At 41.1% G+C, this 9,458-nt stretch overlaps 1 protein-coding gene across 1 annotated transcript; it reads right to left on the bottom strand.

The window, feature by feature from the left end:
- Positions 1-1,140: 1,140 nt before the first annotated feature.
- On the bottom strand, positions 1,141-2,056 carry uqcc6 (ubiquinol-cytochrome c reductase complex assembly factor 6). Its single transcript, XM_076301638.1, has 3 exons — positions 1,948-2,056; positions 1,443-1,585; positions 1,141-1,337 (listed from the first exon to the last, which is right to left on the bottom strand). Exons 2-3 carry the CDS (start codon positions 1,548-1,550, stop codon positions 1,248-1,250), a joined length of 198 nt encoding a protein of 65 aa, XP_076157753.1. The 5' UTR covers positions 1,551-1,585; positions 1,948-2,056; the 3' UTR covers positions 1,141-1,247.
- Positions 2,057-9,458: the final 7,402 nt, after the last annotated feature.

Here is a 9,458-nt window from a genome sequence, read left to right as displayed (position 1 = left end):
CAGGGTAGCTGGGGGGTATTCCAAGTACATGGTTTAGTGGCAAACCTAGGTAAGTTAACTAAGAGTAAGTGGTAAACCTCCTATGGCATTGTTTTGTTAGGAGAATGAAGCCATACAGCACTGATACAGCTCTCCTATCAGGTTTACCACTTACTCTGAGTTAACTCAGAGTAAGTGGTAAACCTCCTGATAGGAGAGCTGTTCATTCTCCTAACAAAACAATGCCATAGGGCTCTTGTAGGAGGTTTACCACTTCCTCTTAGTTAACTTACCTAGGTTTGCCACTAAAACACATACTTGGAATACCCCCCAGCATTGTTTCAAATGTGTTTAAAACGTTTGCGCAGTATTGTATTCAGAGCATTGCTTATTTCAGATTGGTGTTCTGAATTTCTCAGTGTTTCAGATGAAATTTAACTGAATATGAAGGTCTACATGTATCTCCGTGGTGATATGAAGTGTGCCATCATATATTCAGACAAAAGATTGATGTTTTTCTTTTCAGCTACAACACAGCAAGATTCACGTTCCACACTGATGAGAGAATCTGATCAATAAGGTTCTATTGCTGAATCAGACACGGTCTGTAAGGTAGTTTTTTTGCAGTCTACTCTCATTCTTCAAACCTGACAGTAACGTATAACATTCACAATACAAGAGTACCCTGTTTGTGCATGTGTCATCACAAGAGTCCAATATTGATTAAGCTGTCGCTCGCTTACATTGCATAGACCAGAGATGTTCAACTGATTCTGGCCCAGGGAGCACCTTCATAGACCATCAGTAGGCTGTGGACCACTGAAAAACATCATCATATTGCTTCTCCTCCAATATCTGTCAATGTACTGTATACCTTGAGTTGTTACTTTTCAACATTGCACTGGTCAATCACTCCCCCATCCCATCCATATTCCTACCAGCCAGGGATGAAACCGGCCACTCTTCAGACACAAGTCTGATTACCTGACCAGTGGGACACAGAAATGATGGGGCAAGGATAGGGGATTGGAAATCATGACCTCAATTAGTTAGGCTATTGAATATGTGACAAATCTTAGCAAAGACAACAAAATAACAGAATATAACTTTTTTTAAAAGCTTTGTGAAGATAAACAAAAGAGCTTGATGTGCACAATCAAATAGTTGGCATCTATTTAATAGAGGTAGCCTATGATGGCATACAGAATCATTCCCTAGAGTTATATGTACTGTACATATATACATGTAAAAATGATCAAGAAAAAATGTCATTGTTTCTGAGTGTTATTGTCTGCTGGTTTTAGCCCCAGCAGCTCAGTCCTCAGTTCGCCTGGCTTGGGTGGGATGTCAGGAATGGTCTTAAGAGAAACATAAAAACAGATTAAGTTTAATGTTGCACACATCATGTACAACAATGTTAGTATAGTAGTACAATAAATAGTACAACATTGGATAATGCATACCAGGTCTGGTCTGTAGTATTGATGAACCACTTGCGCTCCTGCAAACATGGACAGTATACTAGCACCTAACATTCGCAGATACCTCGGCCATGACACCCCAGCTGGCATGTTAAATGACTGCGGTGGTATTCAGCTAGATGAATCTAAAGAAGACACCATAAACAGTAGCCTACTTAAGAACTGCAGCCTTTTACATAACAGAAAATACTTTGCATGCTAACGCTGCATCATGGACATGGACATGGACACTGGGCGAACAACTGGTAAACAGGCTTCGTCGTGAGCAGCTTACCTTCGATATAAACATAGTCTTACTTGAAATAATTACTTAGTCTCTACAGTGCTCTTACATATTGACTAGCAATGTCAATGACATCCAAACAACAGTGAGTCATTGACTCTGATGACGGATTACTAGCCAGCTTGCTAGGTTCACTAACTGGCTATAGACCGACATATTTTAGAGACATTTCTGATACCACAGATAATCAACGACCAAACTTACCGCACGGATTGTGTCAATAATCTGTTAATAGTTTATGCAACAGGCACATCCTTTAATTGTAAAAGAAACACCACACCACCTTGGGCACAACCAACCATAGACAGTAAAAAATCATCTTCTTCTTTGGTTAGTGATTGTTGGCATATGGCTGTAATGCGCTACCGCCACCTTTTGGAAGAGGCAAAAAATTAGATGATCCCACTAATTTTGTTTTCGATCCGATACTCTACTATGGTATTGGCAGAAAATGGCAATGCGTTCTAATCTGTAGTTGGCAATTCACCGAGCAACTTATTCATGCAATTTGAAAATACACTGTGCAATGTGTAGTATAGCCTACAAGTGACAATGCGATCTTTAATTCAGTTTGAATTATTTTGATCAAATGATGCTTGAAGTGCATTACTGCCCTCTTCACTTGCTCTTATTTGGTTGGTTGTCATCGATGCACAGAGTTAGTGTTCAGTAGGGTGACAGCCGTAGGAATACGTTTCCTCTGAACCTGCTGGTTCGGGTGCGTAGTAGGGACCTGGAGCGGAATAGCCTAAGTCAGGGATGTCAAAGTCAAATACATTAGAGGGCAACAAAAACAAATTTGCTACAAGCCGGGGGCCGGACTGGTTCAATGTTTATTAAAACATATTAAAAGGACTGCACGTAACCTATTGAACCAAGACGTGTAGGCCTACTGTATTTTATTTAATGATTAAATGAATAATGACTGTCACTGAAGTGCGGGCAAAGTTTGCACAGAAATGTACGATTTTTTCCATCCTCACCGACCTTGTCATAAAACTTGTTTACATTTTCATATGATGCCTCCTTGCTGCTTTGTCGTCTACATCAGCCTTTTTCAAACTTCTTTGTTGACCTGAGGCCCAGTCAAGGCATACTTTGGGGTCATAGGGCCCACCTACATGAACCCACCCCCTCCTCCCACCCCCCATCAAATTATCATAATGATATCACAATTATTATTATTTTTATACTATATTGCTATACATGCACTTCAAAACAGTCAATGTTTAAAGTGCTAAGATTGTTCACAAAAGTTTGTGAAAACATGCACATCAGAGTACTGCTTTACTAATGTAAAATATAATTAGGCCTATAGTATACAATAGTTTAATTGTTGTTGCATTGTTGCATGATGCTTGCATGAGAAATACTTCTCAAAACAACAGCATATGGGTGCCGTTGTTTTGGGATGTTTCCCTCATGCAAGCATCATACACTGATATAATATTTATATGCTATTTAATTACATTTAATAATGGCCTCAGTCGGACAGTAGCTTCATGAGCTGTAAGATATAATCAATCAAGAATAAAACAAAAATTAGCTTGAAATATATGTTAAGCACCTGTATTTATTTAAGAAGAAGGAGTCTGTGGGGGCTGGTAAAGAACTTCCATGAATAATCCATTTCTAGAGCCGATTCCTATTAAACGAGAGACTAATACACAAGTATGGAACATGCTGTGCATTCACACACACCACACATGTCCCAGTGCCAATGCTACCCAAACCCAATACAAAGGCTTTTTAATTTCTACTTTATCTTTTTTATACAATTGTCATTACAGGTATAATCACCAATTTTAACAGAATTGTTCATTTTAGAATACTTAAATGTAACCGTCCAAGAATGGGAACTTGTTGACAAGACAAAGTGACTTTGTGTTCATAAAAACAAACTAACAGCAGACACAGAAGGAAACACTTGCTTATAAACATACAGCTTGCTTTCATCTTAATGCTTGCTTGATACACAATTCAGGAAGCTTTTATATTAGTCACAAAAGTTATACCCATGTGACTGAGATTTGTGGCACTATCGTAGTAATGCAAACTATTAAAAAAAAACTCTGATGTCTGACAGCTTACTAGCTCACCCATGCACTATAATGTATTTTCATAGTGGTTGAAGTTGAAAATCTGTTTTCACACAATTGACACCGATAGGGTTTTTCCCCTGTATGTGTACGCATGTGTCTCGTCCGCAGGTTACTTGTGCTAAATCGTTTGTCACACACAGTACAGGGATAGGCTCTCTCTTTTGTGTGGAATCTCTTGTGTACAGTCAGATGGCATGCCATCCTACAGGTATAAGCTTTTCCACACAACTCACACTTATGCGGGCGCTCTCCGGTATGAAGCTGCAAAAGAGCTAACAAAGCCTTTTCCACAGACAGAACACATGTGGGGTTTTTCCCCTGTGCAATCGCCTGTGCGAGGCCAGAATTAAATGATGGGTAAATCTCTCCCCCACAGACTGAACAGCTGTATGGTCGTTCCCCTGTGTGCACACGTGTGTGGGAATCCAACGTGAACCGACACAGTAGGAGCACAGGCGGTAGTGCTGCGCCGTGAGCATCTCTGGGTAAATAGTCTGATACCGTTTCAGATCCAACAGAGTTGCAAACCCAAATCCACACACTTTGCACAAGTGATTCCTCCCAAAAGTGACTGAGACATGTAAATTCTCTTTGGGATGGGAGTGTGGACAGCTGACAGCTGTGTCAGTCCTCTGAGAGACCGTCCCCGGCGAGCTGCTGTTTGGTGAGGATCCTCCGGTATCACTTCCTGTGGATGTTGGGGCCCTCTTCTCACTCCTGCTGGTGTTAGTGCTCTCCTGATTACTCGTATAACCTGCAGGTTTATTCATTTTAAGCCTTGAGTACGAATATAAGTATAAGTAGGCTATATATACTCTTTTGATCCTGTGAGGGAAATTTGGTCTCTGCATTTATCCCAAGCCGTGAATTAGTGAAACACACAGCAAATCCCGGCGCAGTGAGCTGCCTGCATTAACAGCGGCGCTTGGGGAGCAGTGAGGGGTTAGGTGCCTTGCTCAAAGGCACTTCAGCCGTGCCTACTAGTCGGGGTTCAAACCGGCAACCCTCCGGTTACAGGTCCGAAGTGCTAACCAGTGGGCCACGGCTGCCCAATATGTCTTCTGGGCAGTAAACATCAGGAATAGAATGCCAACTTATGATTGGAGTGATTTCATTGAGAAATTACTCTGACAGCAATAATCTCACCATTATGTCCAGTCATCTCCACCTTCTGTTCATTCAAATGTTTTTCATGCGAGTCTCTCTGTGGATCTTCATTTAAGCATCTCAGAATGTCTTCTTCATCCAGATCGTCATCATTCATCATCTATCTGCCCATGTTTTTATCCACAGCTCTTTGTCCATCTTCTTCATTGACTGAAGGCTGGGTGTCACTGGACAATGACACACTTTTCTCAGAGTCAGCTAATTGTTCACGGGGCCAAGTAATGGACACAGACAGTGTGGAGAGAATAGTATTTGGCTTGATGGCTGAAGATGAGGATCCTGGAACACCCCGAACAATTAAAATGTTAATAATTAATTGACAACTAATTCCAGAATATACCCTATCTTTACAAACTTGTAGTTAACCTAAAATCATATGATTGATAGAATAAAATAATACACAGTGGTTTACATTTGTTTTGTACTAACCTGGATCTAAAAGTCCATTTTTGACGTATTGCAACAAATTCTGAAGTTCTTTTGGTTCTATTTTTAGGGAATCCTCCAAGTGTAAGGGGTCTTCATCAAACCAAGAAGCTACCTGTAATGGCAAAATAAGGTAAGATCTTTGTGACTTTAGGGAGTTCAATCGTCTCAAACATCACTGCCTGAAATCTACCACAGAGGGCATAATCAATATTGTACACATAAATGTTTGTTAGTCAAATGGAATGAATAAATGGGACCAGAAAATGTATGCTTTATGCCAGGCTTTGGTCATGTAGCCTCCTCTACATTATCTGATTTCTTCTGAATTCTCTGAGTGCATTTGTTTAATGAATATGCAAGAGATGTGTTATTATACCAAATTGTATACCATTCTAGAAAGGAAGTTTCCCATAAAATTGGCAAATAGTTTTAGACAAGAGTGCAATGCAACACCCAACATGCTCACTTCTCTTCCACCTTTGCTCTGAGACCAAGAAGTAGTTCAGCCCTTTTCTTAGCACTCAGGAGATCTGGCAGCACCTCCAAAACAACACAGACAAACTCCTCCAGCCTGGTATAGTACTTGACTTGGCACTGCTCTGCCACTTGCCACATAATGGCTGAGAGCAGCCACAGTGGTGACACGCAGAGACGCAGGGAGGACAGGGGAACTACAAGAGACCAGCATCATTAATACATCAATATTGCCATTAACTGTGTCATATACCTATGACACACTACATCGTAGGCCTAGTCAGTGAATGTTATCTAGGATGTAGAGGCAACTGTATCACTTCATAAGTAACTTAATTAACATAACAATATCTGTTACCAAGTATTTCCACAGGTCTCCAATTAACCCTTAGAACCCTAAGCTGTTTTTAGGGCATTTTCACTACCTTTATTCATAAGGATTTATTCTGGTCATTGTAAGTGCCACACACATATATTATATATTGTTTTTTTCAGGAGAGTTTAGGCTATTCAGATCTGCCATCATTTCATGTATTAATACTAGCATTGATTTTATTTGGATTTTTAAAGAATTAAAATATAAAAAGTGTATTATAAAAATGCTTATATTTCGACATGTATCTCACCACAGCAAGCTCACAGCTCTACATGCATTTCATGTGTGTGTAGGGCAGACTGTCCTGAATCGGGCAATATAATTGCCATGTTGGAGGGATACTCTGGGGCTGAGCAATTTACAGAAATATTTGCTGTGTGATTTACGGAAATAAATGCCATTTTTTATTTAGTGATGAAAAATGACCTTTCTGCGCTCCATATCTGTGACACGAACTGATCTGACCTGACTTGACCCGAGGTTGCATGTTAGCCTGCGTGCCTGTGTGTATGCAGTCATAATAATTCTCAACTCTTTACTGCATTGCCATGAACAAAGTAAAGGCAAAAAAGGTGTTTATTTGTTGAACAAATTGGGATGCAATGTGAGCCTTGAATTGGATGCCATGCAGGAATTTGCTAGGATCACAAAACCGGAATATGAACATGCTTTGCCATAGAGAAACACATGATAGCATTGGATTATAAACATGCTTTGCCACAAGAACAGACAAAAACGTGGGGTAAGTCCAGCTATATGAAGTTATTATTTTGCTGTCACTTCGTCTGTTTTATGCGATCACGGGTCCGCGAGTAATTCAAACCAGAGTAATGAGTGTGCAGCGTTGGTTTGTGTACATGACTGTTATTATTTTGCAGTCACTTCGTCTGGTTTTATAAGCCAGAAGGATCGATAAACATGGTACCAATGGATAGCCCTGTGCCCCCTCTTTCATCTGATATACTTGCCATATCGATGCGATCACGGGTTCGCGAGTAATTCAAACTAGAGTAATGTGTGTGCAGGTGAACGCAGAGAAGTATAAACTGTAAATATGATGCAATTTGATTTAATTTCATGATTTTTTTTTATTTTCATACTTGATCGTACAGACAAGTGTGTAGTCTCGTTGGAAAGCCCCACTTCTGCTCTGTCGTGCAATAAAGATTTCATCTCGCTGCGATGAACCATTCCGGAGCAATGTAACAGAGAAGAAAGGGTGTGTTTTTTGATGCACTTTGCGTCAATCGGGTTCTAAGGGTTAAAACCAGGGATTCCCAAACTGTGGTAGGCCCTACACGTACCACAGGTGGTACGCGAGCTTCCACTAGGGGGTAGGCCTACGCGAGATGCAAAGGGCAATGTCGGAAAGACCTAAAAATAAACCACACTGATGAATACGTGCTTCGCTTCTACAAGGGTCTGGGATCTCGGCTATTGACGAATGTTTGCAAGCTGGATGCATAGACTCTGTAGAACTTTGAAACGATTGGATCTGATTTCACCCAATTGCTAACGTTTGGCCGTGACGTATGTTATGCGCCACCTCGATCGTGAAGTAAGCTACACTACAACGCTCACTTGTGTGCAGGTTATACGTGTGCTGCTGTATACAACAACCATTCCCCACCAGAGCGAACAAGATGGATGTTAATGACCGATGCCGGCTTTGCGATACAAATTTAAGAGTTAGTGGAAGAATAGCAAATTGCAGATTACTATTCAACAGTAAGGTTGAAGATAACATATTGTAGGCCTAACGCCGATGAGAAGTTAGGAGACGGGGAGGCTGATATATCGTTCCAAAACTCCGGTCATTTATTTCCTATAGATGTAGGCTACAGGCTAGTCCACGGGCAACAGGAGGTGTCCACTACAAAACAACAAACTGATCGCTGATAAATCACGGTCTCAATCACTCGTCATTCACACTCATCAGCCAACAACACAACGCAACACAACTCACTCACAAGTAATCCACTTCTACTCTGACTAAACTTACTAGACGTCTTAAAACCCCCTATTCTATTCCCTCCCCTTATCAATCGCTAACTTATCTGAACCCCTAAATATTCCCTCCCGGACCTCCCCCCAATCAAAACACATCAGAACTCATTGACACATTCCATGACACAGGAGGGAGAGGGAGACACAAACACTCTCGCGCGCACACACACACACCGGGAAAACAGAGGACACAGGGGAAAGCCCAACACGGGAGCAAATAGCCTCGGCGCTACAATATATCAGCTGTGATCATTGAAAACACGCCGCTTCGTTCATAGGCTACCGGGTCTGCCACACATGCGGTAGGCTAATTTAATATCGAGGCTACTGCGCGATACAAATCAAACTTTTCCCAAATCCCGTAGGGAGTAGGTCCACGACATCTTTGGCCAAAATAAAATGTGTTAAACACTCCTTTTGTTCGAACTTCAATTCCTGAATATTTGGAAGTGTAGCCAGCACGGACTGAATTGCTTTATTAACTTCCGCCATTTCCAACTCTTTGAGGACTATACGTATAAGTCAAACACAGCGCACAGCGACTATACTATAAGTCAAACACAGCGCAGAATCTCGACGTCGTCTCTCACCACTCCCGCCTCCTGCTCACTGATTGGCTCGGGGTCGAATTGCTCGTTGCGAGCGAGGCCAATGGCCGGAATCCCAGACGGAGTCGTGGAGGGAGATGAAAATTGAGCGGAAATACGTAGGAAGACAAGGCCAGGCTAGGCTAATAGTGGTTTACTGAGGTTTAATATCAATTGAAATACCACTGAAATCACGTTGATCTTTAGTTTGGTTGTAATTTCAACATTGTTTCAATATTTATTTTAGTGGAAATACCATTGAAATCCCATTGATCTGTAGTCAGAATTTCAACTTACTCGCCTATTATTTGAATTCATAGGCAAAGTGAAACTAACTTCACTGTGGTCTTATAGGCAACGACAAAACAGTTGTACACAGTTTATTAATGAAGGGTGCAAAAGTGATGTAGAATAAATGTTGCAGTGCGACGTTGATTCAATTATTTTAATGTTGACAAAGTAATTGTTAGCTGGGTGCAGAATGAGCAGTCATCAACACCAACTGAAAGCCCCGTTTTGCAGGTACAGTAGTCCTGCATTGCATACTCTGAACTACATTTTCCAAAGGCCAGC

This window comes from Alosa pseudoharengus, unplaced genomic scaffold (assembly GCF_046254945.1).
Source record: "Alosa pseudoharengus isolate Yale_2024_CS ecotype anadromous, Long Island Sound unplaced genomic scaffold, YU_APseudo_1.1 YU_APseudo_1.1_scf_10, whole genome shotgun sequence".
Classification (NCBI taxonomy): Eukaryota; Metazoa; Chordata; class Actinopteri; order Clupeiformes; family Clupeidae; genus Alosa; species Alosa pseudoharengus.
Note: the sequence above shows the minus strand (reverse complement) of the source record. Positions and strands in the feature narration are given on the sequence as shown.

What these genes read in the sequence shown, in the direction of transcription:
- uqcc6 (XM_076301638.1), bottom strand. Translation starts at nt 1,550, where the DNA reads ATGCCAGCTGGGGTGTCATGGCCGAGGTATCTGCGAATGTTAGGTGCT. An exon ending in AATACTACAGACCAGACCTG is followed by an intron (nt 1,338 to 1,442) that starts GTATGCATTATC and finishes GTTTCTCTTAAG; the next exon opens with ACCATTCCTGACATCCCACC.